This window comes from Lissotriton helveticus, chromosome 1_1, assembly GCF_964261635.1.
Source record: "Lissotriton helveticus chromosome 1_1, aLisHel1.1, whole genome shotgun sequence".
Taxonomy (NCBI): Eukaryota; Metazoa; Chordata; class Amphibia; order Caudata; family Salamandridae; genus Lissotriton; species Lissotriton helveticus.
This window is the reverse complement of record NC_136057.1, coordinates 1,941,532,122-1,941,551,353: the sequence shown is the minus strand read 5'-3', so window position 1 is coordinate 1,941,551,353 and position 19,232 is coordinate 1,941,532,122. Positions and strand designations below refer to the sequence as shown.

At 41.7% G+C, this 19,232-nt stretch overlaps 1 protein-coding gene across 3 annotated transcripts in view; it reads left to right on the top strand.

Annotated features, from left to right (window-relative positions):
• The window catches only part of TDRD5 (tudor domain containing 5), a 1,858,625-nt gene that overhangs the window by 1,723,846 nt on the left and 115,547 nt on the right, over positions 1-19,232 (top strand). For all 3 annotated transcript variants that reach the window (XM_078643707.1, XM_078643699.1, XM_078643690.1), the window contains one exon: positions 13,469-13,652. In XM_078643707.1, coding sequence (XP_078499833.1) covers positions 13,469-13,652 — 184 coding nt within the window. The remainder of the gene's footprint in view (positions 1-13,468; positions 13,653-19,232) is intronic.

The following is a 19,232-nucleotide window of genomic DNA, read 5'->3' as shown; positions in this document are numbered from 1 at the left end:
GAAGCCCGGGCCAAGGGTGGGCCAGTCCTTGCCCGTCAGTGGCCAGAGGAGGCTTGGCTGGGCCCAGTCTCTTGGTCCCGTTTCCTTTTATTGATATCATTACTAACATAAACTAGGTTTCAAAGACTGGTCTGAATTCTACCGCGACTAACGGAGAGGCTAAGTCCTCTGCCGCTACTATCACCCAGGCACCCACCATTGTGAAGAATGGGGAAAAAGTAAATTACCTAGCCCCAAGGAAATCAGACCAGACCATCGATGGAAAAACAGCAAACCCTATTAAGCTATTTAACTGGGGTGGTGGACGTTCTGGACAAACAGATTCTCTCAGTGGAGGAATCGATTGCCGGTTCCTCCTCTGGTATAAGTCAGCTACCACTCCCGAGCGATGAATCTGGTAAAACAAATACAAGGGAAGAGTATATCATCCCAGCAAATGGTTGCATTCAAACATCCATTGATGAGATTCACTCAGTAGGTAGTGACTCGCCAACCCAACCCCCACAGAAAAAGAAACGCAAACCTAGACCAAGAATCCCCAAATTTTGTAATTTTCAAAAAGCTTCCGATCTAATTACAGTCCACCCGGTTCCAGTTGAGAAAAGAACTCAACTAAACACCTCACCTAAAAGGAAACATGTAGTTTCTACTAAACAACATATTAAAAAAAAAAACGAGTAGGCAGGATAACTTAATTAGTCAGTCATGCTCAGACATTCAGAAGCTAACAGCATTAGTGGAACGACTTGATTCGTTCCTTAGAGTTAGGCTGGACCAATTAACTACCAGGGTAACCAGTATAGAAACCTTTCTACACACTAAACCCAGTGTATCGAATCCAGGTACAAATAGTGACACGCGTTCAAACACGGCTTTTAACACCCAGCCGATAATTCAGAATGCACCAAAAAATGTAAGTCATGAGAGAAATAATACAGCATCAACAATTCCCGCGCTTCTACCCCAAGTTAATACAGTCACTACTCGATCAAACCAAATTGGGAACCGTTAAAAAACACGTCATCAAGACACATTAATAACTATTCGAATCCACTTATCACAGGGTCTCCCTTTACAAAAATCATCGCTCCCGCTGAATTATAGTCAACAACATAGAACCGACTTTACTCGCGTGGAACAAAGTCCCGTAGACCCACACTTACATCTACCGCCAGAGGCAACCCCTTATGTGGTAATACTTGGAAATGTTCCACCAAGCCATTCTCCCCAAGAAGAACCCTGGCCAGCTATTAAAAACAAGTCACTACACTGGCTCAGCAACAGGACAGGGCTCCATAGTCAACTATTCGATGAATTTAGGATGATCAGAAGAGTCCAATGGGTAGGGGCAAGGGAGAAGGACCTGAACAGGGAATGTATAGTTATTAACATTTAGATCACCCCGTTTAGTAAGGCAGAATTTAAACATAGAGCAAACTCGTATTTCAATTATGAACGGGATAATTGTTCTCCCACTTGGTTATTTTTACCCTCCGATAAATACGAAATATAGCCCCATGCTCCCTCAAAAGTCCTATAAGTCATTTTGCCTATTGCAACCAATTCCCACCTATAACATATTTAGTGCACTGTCAACTCTGGATAAAAACGAATGACTAACTACAGCTCTAGTGCTTCCTTGACCAGATATCAGAACAAATGTACCCTTGGAAATGATAGCAGAGGCGAAGGACGATACTCAAGCTCTACCTATTGAGTTGCTTCCCATAGTAACAGATAAGACTAGCCTTACACCTGCACTCGATTTATGACTGAACAATAAGAACAGAGAAGCAGAACAGCCCAATTTAGGATCAGATCGTCAGACGGACCATTCCCCACAGAACACCAACTTTACACCCAATATAAGTAGCAACCCAATAATGTTAGATACCATTTTCTGGAACGTGGCAGGGCTACAAAACAAAATTAAAGATGACAATTGGAGAGCGCTAGTAACATCTTATAGCATCATATCTCTACAGGAAACTTGGCTTTGCACCCCACTCCATCTTTTGGGGTATAAAACCTTTTTTTCAAAAGCAGTTCCCTCACCTTCAGGTAGATCAAAAGGAGGCCTTATAATTTATATATCTAATACTCTTCAATTTAATAATATTAGTATTCTGAGATTAGAACCTAATTATCAGGCGCTTATGATAACTTGTAACAAGATTTGTATTTATATAGTGATTAACCTATATAATAATTTGGACACAGCTGATTTAATTGTTGTTTTAAATAATATTCTTGAACTATTTCAAAATCTTCGTGCTAGGCACATTAACAAGTTTGTAAATTTAATATGGGGCGGTGATTTTAATTTATATCTGTGTAAAAACAATATTATTAATAAGTGTGGCATACATGACAAGCAGGGTAATAATCAAACACATTTTACACACATGGCAGTGGGAGATCGTATGAACGAAATAATGACAATGGCAGATCTGGGATTTGCGAATGAACTGGCTAGTCCCCCAGTCTCTTTTTCAAGTACTTTTAATGGGCGTGGTGCAAATAGCGTAATCGATTATATATTAGTTTCCAACTGCATTGCACCTAGTATACGTACATTTGAGACAATTGTAAATGCACATAGCGACCACTTTCCTAACAGTGTTCAATTAAGCATTCCTGCTTCAGGGACAGAAAAAGCGTATTGGAGCCTTCTAGACCAGCAATCTCTTACACTAGAAAGGCTCAATGGCTACACCTTAAAATGGGGCAAGGTAGACCAAGAATTAGTAACTGCCAACGTACTAAAAATGACACTGCCCGCCACGTATACTTGTCTAGATCTAAATGCCAGCCCTGAGCAAGTTCTCCATAGCTATGACATCATTACTAAAATAATAAGAGAGGAATTATCCTGCACTAAGAAAATGAAAAGGTTCAATATGCGGGGTTGGTTCAATACTGAATGCACCTAAGCATATACTAGACTAAAGGTAGCACTAACAAAAGATATAAGAGACAGACATGAGGTCATAGAACTAAGGATGGCCTACCACGTAGCGCAAAAGAAACGTAAAACCCAGATTAAAGAGTCCCTATGGAAGCAATTACACCAAAGCTGTGCCATGAAAGACCATTCTACTTTCTGGAGAACAATTAAAGCCCCTTTTCTTAGTGTAGAATCTGACCTCCCAAAACACTTCTCATCCATTTTTAGACAAGAAAAAGAACTAACTATGGGCATGGCCGACACCCCAAAGCAATCAACTTACCCCATACAGATAAACTATACCCATAATGAAGTTATCGCAGCCCTCAAAAAGTCAAAACTTGGCAAAGCCCCCGGCCCAGACGGGGTTCCGGTGGACCTGTTCAAATACAATCTAGACTTATGGTCCCCCATCCTGACGAGAGTTCTGGAAGCGACTACTGGGGCCGGTCTTGTCGAGTCTTGGTCCACGTCAATCCTGGTCCCAATTTTCAAAAAAGGTGACCGAAACAGTCCGACTTGCTATTGGCCTATTTCTCTTTTAGATACTCTCGGTAAGGTTGCTGGCCGTATTCTCTTAGATCGCCTCCAAGGCTGGGCCACAGAGAACAGTATTGTATCAGATTTACAATACGGCTTTCGCGACAGGTTGGGTACAGTAGACCAAGTTTTAAACCTCTCCCTGTTAACGGAGAAATATTTTTCAGCAAAGGGAGGGTCACTGTATATGGTGTACGTCGACTTGACTGCAGAATTTGACTGCGTCAGTCACTCTAAACTTTGGGCAAAAATCTTAGGTATGGGAGTTGAACCTTCAGTGGTAAACTTCCTCCGAGAACTCTACTCTAATGCCTCAGCGAGGGTGAGATATGGAGTCAACGGAGACCTCACTAAACCTATTAAGATCGAGAGGGGGGTCAGACAGGGGTGTGTTCTGGCCCCCTTCCTATTCACTCTATACACTAATGGGCTTGAAGTAGAAATGAGAAAAGAGAGTCAAGACCTGCCAATGATCCGTCATCGACCAATACCGGCACTATTGTACGCCGATGACGCTGTCATCCTGGCTAGGACTCCGGTCAAACTCCAGCGTTCAGTAAACAGCTATTGCAAGTATATGTCTTCCCTGAATTTAAAAGTAAATATAAAAAAGACTTTTATGATGCACGTTGGCCCAAAACAAAAAAGGAAAAATAAGGACATAATTGTTAATAACTCCATCCTAGAGACCACAACATCTTATCCTTATCTAGGTATTATAGTAGATAGCAAACTAAATTAGTTAAAAGCAATCCACTCTAGAAAAATGTCTTTCCTTAGGGCCACCTCAGCACTGACGGCGTTTGCGCAAACACTAGGAAAGAAACCTCCTGAGGAAATGCTTAAGATCTTTCAAGCTAAATGCGTCAGTGTTGCTAGCTATGGCTCGGCTGTATGGGGGTATTCCAACACAGATGATTTACAGAAAGTTGAGAATTCTTTTCATCGCTATCTCCTTTCTGTACCTAAATCCACCACGACATAAGGGTGCCACTTAGAACTAGGTTTGGACCATATCTCGGACACTTTAAAGACCCAACCAATAATGATGTGGAAACGCATTTGGACCAACGAGCAGTGCTCACTTACTCGCGCTCTCATTGAGGACTGTATGGCATTAGATAACACGCATAAAATAAGATGGCTCGAGTATGTAAAATCTTTTTTTACCGACTTGGCCCTGCTGAGCTTCTATACCCATCCAGCAACAAACGCTAATATCCCAAAAAGGGAGCTAAAAAAGTTATGTCTCCTCCATTTGGGAGACCTCCGTATGGTTCAAGAAGCAGGAAAAACCTTGGTACAACATCTTTTGGCGATCCAAACAACTTTCTCGATTCAGCCATATCTAAAATATAATCTGAACCAGTATGAAAAATTTCGACGCACTAGATTCAGATTAGATAATTTTTATAGGCGAATTTCGTTCCCAATACAGAACGTCTGGTCGAGGACCCTCCCATTTTGCCCTTGTGATTCCACTGCTAATCAATCCACAATACATACAGTATTGTTTTGCAAGTTCTATGTAATCCCACGCAGACGCTGGATAATCCCAATACTCAGAATAATGGGGCTTCTAAACTGCCGCCCAGCCTATCTAGCCTTACAAATGCTGGAAAATGAATTGTATGCCAAATCCATTGTTTGTTTTTTAAAATTCTGTGTTAATCACCGCCCCAGTCTGAACTGTGATTGATTTTTATCCTGTTCCTCTAATTCATTGAACTTTGTGATAAGTAGATGAATTCTCTCTCTTTATATCAATTTTATAATAATGTAAACATGTTTTTATTGTACTTTTATGGTTTTCTACGAAAATCGAATAAAGAAGATTTTGAATTGATTTTTTGAACTGATCTTGCGGCTTACCAGCAACAGGTACTCTAATACCATATACTCACCTGGGCTCATAAACACATATTCACACAACCTGGTAATAAACCGCTGGGGTCAATTGTTTGTTTCTTTACTATTTCAAGATTAGTCACTTCTTATTCTCAACTAATCTTTCACTGATCAAAAAGTTCTTCCCTCTGGTCAATGGACCATTAGTTGAACTAGTTGATGGTGAAATGTCATAAAATAATCTTTTTACATTTGATGAAATGATCACAAACTCCGGAAATATTTTGAATCTTTATCTAGTAATTTCATGTGAACTACTTACAAAGTACAGTACAGTCTCCATCACTTATAGGAAGGAAGATTCAATTAATCAAATCATCATACACATACTTTTATATTTGCAATGACTTATGCTCAGAAAGGAGAGGATAGAGGGAAAAGAACATCAGCACATACACAGAAAATATATTACCTAGAATGGTGTGAAAACCAACCCCCTGGCCAAGGAGTTGGGAAGGGACCCCCGGGAAAGATCAGGCGACAAAGCCTTCAGGACAGGATAGATGACCTCTCTACCACCGACGCTTACATAGCACCCCTCTCTGACACACTCTTCCTCCTCGAGATTCTTCCGCAATCTTCTTCTAAGCAAATTAATTTAGGATAGATGGTTCTGCATTTGATTCTTCATCAGCATTTCTCGTCGCACTGACAGCATCCTGAGCTCTGCAGCATTTAGCAAATCTCCGTCTGTCTAACTAGCTAAGACTACCTCAATTATACCCTACAATATTCATGTACCTCCCAAAAATGTTTCAATATCATGAAACTGCTCACTCTTATTGGACAGGCAAGGGGGGGGGGGGGGGGTTGGTCATCACACCATGCTTATTTTCCCATTTAGTCTTTCAGTCCATTGTTAAAAATACCGCCCCTTAAATTTTCATTCATGAATCTTTATTTCCCACCTGTATTCACATCATATTTGAAACAATTGTAACATTTCTCTTGTATTTTCTATTCATCCAGAGGGCTCGAGTACTGGTTCCCAGGGTAGGTATCTCTTTCGTCCTTGGACTGTGTTCAAGAGTCGCATCACTTCTTCTGGCTCAGTCAGACCACACAATGTGCAAGGATCAGGCAGCTAACAGACTGTAGACTCATACGAAAGGCCCAAATTACGCACTAATAAAAGAGTCAAAGAGACATATGTCAAATTTTAAAAAAATTGTTACACTGAATACTACGTATCTCTACTGTAATACCATTCATTTATTAATGCTTTCCCCGCTTTAGCATTAGTAAAGTAACTTGTGTTAGTTTTGTCAAAGCAGATGCTAACCATGTGAGCTTTCAAGCAACCATTTTAATAGCGTCTGCTTAGGCACAAGAAATTCCCTCCAAGCGACAGCTCAACATACTGCGTAGATGCAGTTGACGCATGCGCTATAAAGATTTCCCGTTAGCAGCCATTTTAGGATTTCACTTGAGTTACTAATTTATAATACACATAGGCAAGCTTCTCTATCTTATATGTTCAATGTTGTGCATATTAATTTATACTATACGTGGTTAATACAATATTAAAAGTTAAATGAGGATTATCTCAGAGCAAGTCTCTTTTCTACGAGTCTTTGCTCCATCAACAGTATACTAGACAAAGAAGGGAAGCTAGATCAATTGAAAGTTTTTTATTATCTAGCAGATTATTATTGGGCCATATACAAAAAAGGTCAAGTAATAACTTGACGTCCCATAGTGTTTCGTATTTAGGTTTAGGAGGTCTTTTGAGCTTGATGCTTTTCATAATTCTGCATATTATAGAATCCTTACCAATAGATCTACCATTTAAAAGGGGATGACCTGCAGAAATGGCTGATCTATAAGGAAGACGACCTCTTTCAAATTGTTCGACAAGAAAGTTGGCTACTTATACAATAGGAGCCTCCACATAATCCAGGTTCCTTTCCAGGCGCAAACTAACCCCTCCTTTCCAGATGCCGCTTTATCTGTAGTGTGTACCGGGGCCCACTATTCTTGGAGGAGATAAAAAACCTGCGCCGAAAGGTCAGAGATTTCATTGGCTCGCCTGACACTTTCCAGGCAAGAAGGTTCAAAGTCCCGTTCTGAAGAAGGGAATGTTCTGAACCGTCTTTGCCTCTTAGGAGGCCTGGTGTAGCTGGCAGAAGAAAAGGTATTTCGTACGTTCTTTCCAAGGTAGTTGGAAACCAAGTTGGGATGGCCAAAAGGGTGTTATAAGTATTATTGAACATTGTTCCATTCTCAATTTCTGCAGGGCGCGTTGGATCACTGCAAAAGAGGGGGGGGGGCATATTCCCGAATTTCTTTCCAAGGTTGAAGGAAGGCATGCACTGCCAGAGCACCCGCTTCTGGCATCCAGCTGAAGTATTTGCATAGTTGGCAGGTCAGTCTGCTCGCAAAGAGGTCTACTTCTAAGGGACACCAAAGGTAATCTAGTTTTTTTAACACGTTGTGTTCAGTTTCCAGACTGTATGATCTACTAGGAATCTGGAATTGCAGTCCGCACAGACATTGTTTTGTCCAGGAAGGTATTCTGCTCTTAACAATATTTTGTGTTCTAGGCAGAACATCCATAGCTTTTTTGTTAGGTTGGAAAGGTTACTTGGTGCCCCCTAGGTGATTTATGTAGGGTACTGCTGACATGTTGTCCATCTTGAGAATGACCAAACTCCCTTGAAGGGATTGCTTGAAACTCATAAGGGTATGAAGCCTGTCGGTTAACTCCCAAAAATATATGTGGTTCGTACTCTCCAAATAGGACTATGAGCCTCCTGTGTTTTGATTCTGAAAGCAAGCACCCGAGCCATAAAGGCTGGCGTCTGATTCCAGGACAAATTCCGGCGAAATGCCAAATATGGCTTTACCATTCCATGCGTCCAGATTTTCTAACCACCAGGTCAGTTCTGTCTTGGCTTCCAAATCTAGGCGAATTTTGTCTCCTTACAAAAGGCCAGACCAGAGAGCTCTGCCTTTCAGCCTTTGAAGGCCCAATAGTGTGAAAGACCCAGGAAAATAGCTTCTGATTGATGAGAGGAGGCCCAGGAGTCTGGTTAGTTCTCTTAAGGTTAACAGATCGAGTTTCAGGACATGACTTATATCCTTTCCAATCTTGGATATCTTTTTCGGAGAAAGTACAGCATAGACTTCACGATGTCCACTGTGAAGCCCAGGAACTCTAGAGACCTCAAGGGAATCATGATTGACTTTTCTTTGTTTAACATAAAACCTGTACTCTCTATTAAGTTTACGGTTGTATTCAAGCCTTTTAGAATTTGAGAATGGTCTTGAGACATGAGGAGAATGTCGTCTAGATAGATTAAATGGCGGATACCTCTTTCCCTCAGAAATGAGGTAATGGGCTTCATAACTTTGGTGAAGCACCAGGGGGCAGAGGATAGACCGAAGGGAAGAGCTTGCAACTGGTATGGGTAATTGTTCGAAGCAAATTGCAGGAAGGAATGGGATTCTTGTGCCATTAGAATTGTAAAGTAGGCGTCCTTTAGGTCTAATCTCACTAACCAGTCTTTTTCTAAAAGCATGTCCCTGAGGAGATGATACCTTCCATCTTGAAGTGTCTGTAGGTGAGCAATTTGTTCAATTCTCTGAGATTTATTAGCGGTATCCACCCTTTGTCATTCTTCTCCACCAGGAAAATATTGCTCATGAAATTCCGACATTCCCAGGGGACCTCTCCAATTGCTCCCTTCACCAACATTGAGTTTATTTCCTCTGCTACGATAGAACAGTGTTCTTGGGTTAGATTTAGCACTCTGGGTGTTGAGTTTTGTTTGGATTTTCTATAAAATCTATTTTGAAACCCTGGGCAGTCTGTAGAATCCTAGGGTCTTGTGTAATTCGTTTCCAGTTGTGTAAAAAGTGTTTTAGGCAACCCCCCCCTTTCCCTTTGAAAAGGAAGGATGAGGTGGAAAGGTGATTACTTGGAGTATTGGAGGAGTTCTGACCTCTGGTGTTGAAGCCTCTAGAACGGAAGGGTCTTCCTCTCTGAGGGTAGGGATTGGACTGGTAGGGATGACCAAAACCCCGTTATCTGTAGAAGGGTCTTTAGTAGGGACGGCCGGTAGAGTGATCCCTTCTGCAGGCCCTGGCTAAAACACTTGGGTTAAAAACTCTGCGCATGTTAGTTTGCGCCTTATCCAGTGCAGTGAATGTTGCCACGCAGTTGCCTGCTCCCTTGATAATCTCTTCCCCAAAAAGAAGTTTGTTTGGGTTGACAGAGGGTTCCTTTTCGGCCATGTCACAGAGTTCAGAGTACATTTTTGATAAAACAACTTTCTTTATTTCAGTGTTAATTGTTGCGTTAGCTTTGCTGAGGAGGATTAGTGTCCTCTGGCTCCAACCCCTCAACAAATCGATGTTTGGTGAAGAGCCAATAATATGGCTTTCTTCAATTAAATCAATCATTCTGCACAAAGTACCTAGCATATTGAGCTTGCGGTCTTGGCAGGTTTTGAGGGAGTGTTCCATTCCCTTTCTAGGGTCCCTGCCTAGTTTAAAAAAGCACTTAAGTTCTGGGTCCAGGTTTGGCGTGAGACAAATTCTATCTTGGAGCATAGGTCTTGGGCATTTGGCTTTAAGGATATTCCTTGTGTCTCTTTTAAGGGAGTTTCTTATCCAACTCTTAAAAAATTTGGCCACGTGGTTTTGAGGCCACCGTTGGGAACTTGTAGGGTGTATAATTTTATAAGGGGGGGAACATATCCTCACCCAAGGGATCAATGACTATTTCCTTACAGGAAGAGGGGAGTTTGTCCTCTGAGAGAGCAAAAATGGGGTCCTTATCATCCTGGTCCAGGTCAAGGATGTATTCGTCCTGAGATTCTGTTGTTCCTTGACCATCATCAAATAAGTGGGGGTCAGATAGAGCACTTGGATAAAGTGTGCCGCTTAGGGCATCCGGATAGGTTGTGCCACTATGGACATGAACTTGAAAAGGATGTTAACACCGATTATAATTATTCTATGTATGCCCAAGGGTTTTATTATTAGTATTATATTAATATAGACTGCTTAATAAAGGTTAAAAGCTAATTCTGTAAAAGCAGTCTTCAAAATAGAAGTCCTCAAAATAGTATTAGGTAATTCTATTAAAAGAGCAGTATTAAATTGTTTTATGTGTAATCTCTTTCTCAACGATGAAAAACAGACTTAGCTGATTGCTAGCGTCTCAACCGTTAAGAGAGCGCGCAAGCGTTCAGCTGGGTGCAATAGCGTATGTATTGCTAGGTAACGCAGTGTAAATATTGAAGGAATATGCCTTCAGGGCACCTCCCCTATGCGCGCTTCGTCAAGGAAGCGTAGTGCGTCATTCTGAGTTCGCTTAGGGTCTCTCCTCTAAAATAGGAGAGGCCCTGGCTTTGCAAAGGCCCAAAAAGCCGATTAGTCCATACGGGCCAAAGAAAGAACCGGGGCACAAATGTGTCCTGGCACGACCCACGCTCCGTAAATTGGAGCGTGAGGAGGGATGTGCCTGGACCGCAGTGAATAATAAAGTCTTGCTGTCAGGAAAAAAGTGAGCGGAAATCGGAAAGGGAGAGTGGCGTCTCTCTTTCAAAAGGGTGTAGAAGGCTTGGTGGAGGCGACAGGAGCATTGAGGTATGTTGGGAGCAGCAGAACCCCAAAATATTAATAAAAAATAAATAAACAGCAAAGTAAAAAGGTTTAAACAGAAAAACAAGATAGCAGGAAATATTATTAGCTATAATCTAAGGTATAATCAAGATTAAATACAATACAGTGCAACATTGAGAAGAAAATATAGAGAGCAATGAAAAAACAGAACTTATCTGCTTGAAGCTGCATTTAAAAGAGGGAGATCTATCTAGCCTTGTTGCCATTGTAACCTATGAGTATTCTAGAGCTTTGCTTTGTGATGTATTAACTTTAAAATGACTGCTTGAAGTTGTATCAAAGGAATAATGCATAATGGTAGCCTCCGGTCTTGTAATGAAATTCATAAACTGACATTTGGAATAAAAAATGGCCAAATTTCCAAAATATATTTAAAGGCGATAAGTGAGTGATACAAATCCAACCGTGTTAGGGGGGCTATTACTAATATTATTAAATTGGTGCTTAAATTGGTGCTAGGGACATTGACGCAATGGCTGTTATGAATGACCCATGCAGAGGCATTCCACGTTGACAAACCATTTTTTACATTACTGCTTAAAATCCTGCCCTGGGGTGTTTGCTGCTGGTAATCTTGCACATGATGGCCACTAATGTAATCTTGTCTGATGTAGCCACTATCATCTCTAATAATAATAGTAGCCCAGGAGGATTTTCATTGAACATAAGTCGCATTATTACAGAAAAGGTTGGAGACCCCTGGACTAAACAGATAAGCTATGTGTAAAAGAACAATTGATGGACAGAATGCAGAACAATGTCATACATTCACCCCAGTACAGAGATCTGGGCCTAAATCCATCGATTTTTTGCTCCCCATGCCTTTCCAGTTTGAACCCAGCCATATGCAAATCAATCTCGACACTGCACCCAATGGGAACAGTCCAGCCCGAACTGCCAGGCCATGTCCTTCCTGTATTGGAAACAAGCATCCTAAGACCGGTTTCAGGGTTTCACCCCTCATCAGCCAGGATAGCTTGACTCCAGTGGCATGGAGAGCACGGGACCCACGTCTGGGTATACCTGTCCCACTCGAGGTGACAAATGCAAAAATGTGTCAGGTCGGAACACGACCCATAACAAACATATGCTGAGGCCGAAACATAAAATAAGTAATTTATTTACTCATACAAATATTGTAATTTGGAATGAACACATGAATAGGTGGTGTCATCGTTTGTTTGCACCTCACTTTAATTTTGCTTGTATTTCCATATTAAACCAATTTTATATTTGCTGCAACAAAGTATAATAGATAAGGTCACTGATTAGTTCTCAAGACAGTAACAGCTGCCGTTAGTCCCGTTACCTAAAACTCATGCTGACTCAACATGTTTTGCTTGCTGATGTTTTAGTTAACTAATTAGTATCAATAGCAGCTGCTATGGGATGGGGGTGGTGGGGCTGAAATAAAAAAGAAAAAAAGAACTTAGCTGGAACAGCCAGCCGCTGCCGTCCTCTTCATCTTTCTTCCTCCTGTCTCCAGCCCAGCCGGCAGCAGGAAGTACCCGGGCACACAGGCTCCTCTGAGGCAATCATAACGCTGCAATGCAAAGGTCTAGTCAAACGGGACAGGGAGCCTGTGCATGTTCTTCGCCAGGCTGTGTAATGCAGCCTGGTGGGGAACATGCAAAGTGCGCATGGCAGTCATGCGCAATTAGGGAGTCAAACCACTCCTCACCCTGTTCTGGCCGGCCCCACCCAGCCACTGACTGCCTTTTGAGCAGTAGGGCGATGTTCCTCTACTTTAGTGCAGGAGCCACCACTGATTAGAATAATCTAAACACTTAGGGCCAGATGTAGGTAATCCTAATTTACCGATTCTAAAATACCGAATTTTACCGATTCGGTATTTTAGAATCGGTAAATGCTATGTAGGAAAAAATCGGCGATTCGGTAATTCCCATTCATTCCTATGGGCCTGAAGGCCCATAGGAATGAATTGGATTTACCGAATCGGTAAATACCGATTCGGTAATGGGGGAACACATTCAAGGGTGGCGGGTGTCACATTGACACCCTGTTGCACCCCTGAATCGTGCATGTGTGCACATGTGGCACACATACATGACCTAAGGGCATGTATGTCTGCACATGGCACTTTTGGAAATGCACAAAAATGCTTTTCCAAAGTTTTTCGGTATTTGCCACCAACTTTTAGTTGGTGGTAAAAACCGAATCCTTAACTATGCAATGCACTCATTTGAGTGCTCCTTACATTGCAGATTCTGTAATTTACCGCTTCGGTATTTTAAGGAATCTGTCATTTCGGCCGTTACCGACCGGTATTAGGCTACCTACATCTGGCCCTTAGTATTCTTAATTTTGCCTTGCTGCTTGCTCTTTTTGTCTTTTAATTTCTTCGAAGTGCAGTCAATATTAGGATAGAATCATATCAGAAAGACTACTTCCTAAACTGTTTTCACGTGTTTTTTAAACCAGGAATCCGATTTCTTTGGGGAAAGTTTAGAGTCTGTGACTCTGCCAAAATCTTTGGAAGAATTTTATATATCTCTGATCAAGTCCAAGAAGCCACATCAGTGCACCAGCCTAGACACTGACCCTGCTCCCTCAGCTGTTAAACAACCAGAAGCAACAGAGAGGACTGAAATCAAAGAAAAGAGTGGTAGGTTTAATTAGAAAGGTAAGATGTGATTGCTGGCTCCAGTAAATATCCATGTCTAACATTTATTCGGAAAGACCCTTAGTGCGAGTTCTGCAGCCTTGGTACTAGCTTATACTTTCATTGTGTGGAGGTGGAGAAGGAAGATGTGAAAGCTGGGAGAGCAGCCACGATTGCAATTCCCGGGTTCTAATTCTTTATATGTGTCTGTTGTGATGTGGATCCTACAGAATGGGAGTGTCCCAGTTATTACAGGTGATCTTTATTACTGCAGATCATCATGTTGATTCTTCTACAGAGTCGTGCCTATTTATTACTCCTGCTCTTAATCACACAGTCTCAAGTTCAGTGTCTAAGAGCTGTAACAGGAAATAGTGGTGCAGTGTTAATGTCCAGTTAGTTGATTTACTGGTTATCTGCATTATTCAAAGTCCTGATCTTCCTTGTAACAATCCTTACACATTGATCACAGGAATATGTTGAGAAAAACTAACACACAACTAAAGTGATGTTGAATGAAACTATAAAAATAAAGTTGTAGCAACAGCCACAAAGATTACTTTAGCTCGGTGATATCCAAATCCATGTTATGATGGGAAACATCCTTTACCACGCATATGTCTTTACCATGCATGCCTTTACCACGTAAGGTGAGTATAGCAAAAGTAAGTGTGTGTATATATATATATATATATATATATATATATTGCTGAAAAAAACAAAGGTTTGATTAATTTTATATTTAAGTGCCGACATAACTGGGCCCAGATAGTTAAGAGGGCGTGGAAAAGCACAAAAACACCCGTTTCCAACTGGTCCACTTCTTTATACTACATAGAGCATACCTCACTCCTGCCAGGATTAATAAATATTTGAATACAGACACTGCAAAATGCCCACGTTGTAATTTAGAATGGGCAGAGTTCAGGCATATGATGTGGGACTGTCCACACTTAGGAACATACTGGAAGGATGTGGTCGCGCTACTATGCGAAATCACAGAACGACCGATAACACCTGACATGGGCACTTGCTTACTTCACTAGTTCCCTCATACACCCAAGACAAGAGTTACGAGCACATTTCTAGATTTGGGGTTATTGCTGGTCAAGAGGAATATTACGTCGCACTGGAAGGCCGCACGAGGCCCCAGTGTTCTGAGATGTAAAATGTAATTGATTAAATGGGCCACAAGGGAAAGTACAATCAGTTTTCAGCTAGCTAGACAAGCTTAGGGAGATAAAGCCATGGAGGCCGCGAGGGCCTGAGAAGCACTAGTGGTTTCATTGCAGGTACCGGAGATGGATTCAGATGAAAACTCGACAGCGGGTACACCAATGGTCTCACCTTGACTTCTGTGTATATTGTTCGATTGGTTGGGATTATTGTAATACTAATAGTGTCCTTGACTGGGGGAATGCTGATCTTCACTGGCTTTAATATGCTAATGTTATATAACGCTGATCCATCTGTTGCACAGAAATATATTGAATTGCTGTAGTGCTAGACACAATGGGGGACATGGGTGGGCTGGGTGAGTAGGTGCGAGGAGGGGGTTCTATTTCCTTTCTTTTTTTTATTATTCTGGTTGCTTAAGAGTTGCAAAGATGCCTTCTCGACATTAATCTGTGTCGAATCATCATTCAATCATATATCCCACGTATTGTACATGTATGCTTATATTTAACATAGGAGATTTGTATTCATGTTCCCCTTATTTGAAGTGGGGAGAATAGACGGAGCACTGTTTCGTTGTAACTGATGTTTAAGAGGCTACTGTGATTCTTTGATATTGGAATCAGATTATGTTTTGTTTGAAAAAACTCAATAACATATTTTTTATAACTAAAAAAATAGTGCCGACATAATGTGAATTAAAATAAACAAGCATTTGCAATGCAATAGGTCTCGCATTTGCTAGAGTTTGAGCTATTGGCATTGTAAATTACAATGCTTTTTATTTATGTGTGTCTTGAAAACAAATAAATAAAAGGCATTGTCATTACAATGCCAATTGCTTAAACTCTGGCAAATGCGAGACCTATTGCATTGCAAATGCTTGTTAAATTATACTTTACCAAAACAGTTGGTGGAGATCGGTATCATCTATTCTATGATTTGGTTGAATTTATGCAGTTTTGAACATTTATTCAATAGGAGCGCTCAGAAGTAGGAGTGCAATGTTTCTTTTAAGTTTTTTTGAGAGGATTACCGTTTTTATGCTGTAAAAGTTGTGTGTGCGAGTTAATGTACGCTCTTTTTATTTACTATGAGTGTTCCAAATGGTGATGCCGATGATGCCAAAATGCTGCTGTAGTGTTAGCGCTAAAGATACAGCTGAAACATCTGCTGCAACCTTGGGTGTCAAGCAAGGTCAGGCCTTTAGTCACATTGGCCTCCCAAAAGAGCATGAGGTGGGTGGCAGGAGTGGTGGCACGTAGTGGCGCAGTAGTGCCACTGCTGCTGCTCATTGGGCAGGAAACGGAAAAAGGAGTTCCCTAAATGCAGGCAACATCAGCAATGGAAGGATAAAATTCAACCACTCGCAACACTGAGACCAAAATGCTCCTGGGTGGGACAAACATACGAATAGGGAGGAAAGCCATGCAATCAAGAGGAGACAACTGAGATGGGCAACAAAGCCATCCGATCATGAGCAAGGGGATGACACAAAACCCATCCTGTGTATATTGGAAACAACATTTCTGGCAAACAGACTACTTTGGCTGTCTGTAGCGAAGACATACAAATGGTAAGGGAGTTGGAAACAAATCACAAGAGGCAACCTGAAGGCTACACTGGAAAAACATGCAAAAAAACGGCAAGGGGAAGAGTTGTAGACTCAACAGGACAGAAAGTGGAGAATAGGCCCCTCTTACAAAAGACAAGCCACACCCTATCATAGTATACAATGACAGGCCGTAGCATACTATACAATGACGGACTACACCATACCATATAATACAATGACAGCCCATGTCACACCTTACAGTACAGACCATTCCACACTATACAATGTCAGGCCATACCATACACTACAACGACAAGCCCCACCCTATCATACTATACAATGACAGGCATAGCATACCTTACAAGGACAGACTACACCATACTATATAATACAATGACAGACCATGCCACACTATACAATACAAACCACTCCATACTATTTAATCACAGGCCATACCATACTATACAATGTCCGGCCATACCATATCCCGACAGGCCATGCCACACCGCACCATACCCATAACATAGCATACAATGATAGGCCATACCTTTCTATACAGTGGCAGTCCATACCGTACCATAATATTCAATGAGAGGTCATATTAAACTATACAATGACAAGCCATACCTTTCTATACAATGCCAGATCATATCATACTATACAATGACTGGGCATACCATACTACCAATGGCAGGCCATAGCATAGCATTATAGGCCATAACATAACATACATCCCGTACTATGATATTCCATACCATATGATAGACCACACCACACAATGAGAGTACATGCCAAGCCAGCCGATACCATATCATACAACAACAATGACAAGCCATGCTGTACCATACCATAGTGTAGATACAATGTCGGGCCGCCATATAGTATTCTACCATAGCATACAGTGAGTGGCCATACCGTAATATACCATAGCATACAGGGACGGCCATACCATATTATACCATAGCATACAATGACAGGCCATACCATATTATACCATAGCATGCAATGACAGGCCATACCATATTACACAATAGCATACAATGACAGGCCATACCATAGCATACAATGACCGGCCATACCACTGTACAAAGGTTATTATACAATCATATTATACTGTTATATACATATTGTACTATGATATATATACAATTATGTAATAATAATTTTGCTTGTTTCCTTTTCTTACGAGGATATGGAGTATTTATCAGCCTAATACTGAATCTTAATTAGGAGTCTGATCTGAATAAACTACTCCTGCCTGGACCTTGGAACACTGACCGGGTCGTTGGGAGCAGTAAGGCGCAAAACCGGGCCTCTCAAGTTCCCCTCACTTGAATAACTCAGCCAGTCCAGGTTCTTTCTTTGCGCAGAGAGATAGATATTTGAGGTTTTACAAAGGGCTGAACATGACTACCAGTTCCAGAATGCAAAGAAAAATCTTGGTATGAACGAGTGACTCACTGGAAATTTGAGGGGTTGGTCGCAGATTCCCCAAATTAGGGTATACCAACCAATGGTGCGGCATTAGTGACCAAGCGGCCCTTTGAACCATGCTTAGCGCTGTTTGTTGCTACACAACTAGAGGCCAAAGAACACATTTTCCTTGCCTACTCTAGGACCCATATCACCATTCCTTTGCACTGAACCCATGTCACGGAGGTAGGGGACGAAAGAGTTCACCAGTCAATGTCAAAGCGAGACTTGCTCCTCAAGTCAAGGGATTTTCTTTGCATTATGGGATTTTAAGTCCTTTTTAAAATCCCATCATTAAATCAGAACTACAAGAATTTAAGAAAAAAGTTGAACTTTATGAGCTGCTCTCGCTTGTTAACCTAGAAATCTCTGCTAGCGAGGTAGTAAAATGTTTGCAGCGTAGCGAGGGCCACGAGGAGAATAATTTCTGGAGCCTACAATCTAACTGGCAGAGACAAAGAGGCTTGAGGCGCTAGGACAAAATGTTACAGGACAAAAGTGGTGCCAGCGAAGAGTAAGAATCTTTCTCTCCTACGATGGTCACACTCCCAGGCCCATCACAGTGCCCAGACAGGTCAGATGAGGAAGATCATTTGCTGGCTACAGAGTGTCAGTTCACCATTTGCATAACTCTCTGCACAGTACCAGGACAGCGGCCATCACATGAGACCTGAAGGATGCAGCTGAGACTGAAGATTAGCCTGCTAGACCCCAAGGCCAACAGTCTACAGAGCAAGCCACAAAGGCATCAGCCAGTTTGCCAATCCCCACCTTGCCCAGGAGTAATGCAGGATTAGGAACAAAAAACTAGAATATCAGTGACCCATCTACCGACTTGCACCTTTGATGTCCAAAGCCTTGATTTACTCCCAGTCCAGAATCAGGGGACCAGCTGCATAAGCACCCCTGAGGCCTAGAGGGCTTCTAGGAAAGCACAGGTAAGAACTACTGTGCTGATCAACGTTATTGGCCTGCCAAAATTTAAAACGCTTAATCCTTAACATATGTCTCCAAAATTTAGCCCACTGATACTAACCAAGCAATGTTCTGCGAGAGGTCGCGATTCACGTACTTGTGCCTCTTGTTTGTCGAGCCTCGGGCTATTTTGGTCCCAATCTGAGCCTAAATTGAGAAATTAAAAATACATCGATATTATGCATGGCTGTTTCTGGGCTTTTTAAATGCAGTCCTAAAGCTGAGGCGTGACGCAAAGCTATTGCATTTAGAATGTACGGGCTGCAAAGTTCAGGCAGGTAAAAACTGTGGGACAAAGCATGCAAAGGCAGACGGCATCCCTCTAGGTGCCTTAAAAGCTTAAAATCCAGAATTTACACCAAGTTTCAGAAAGACCAGGAACAATGGCAAGGAAGTGGTTTCGA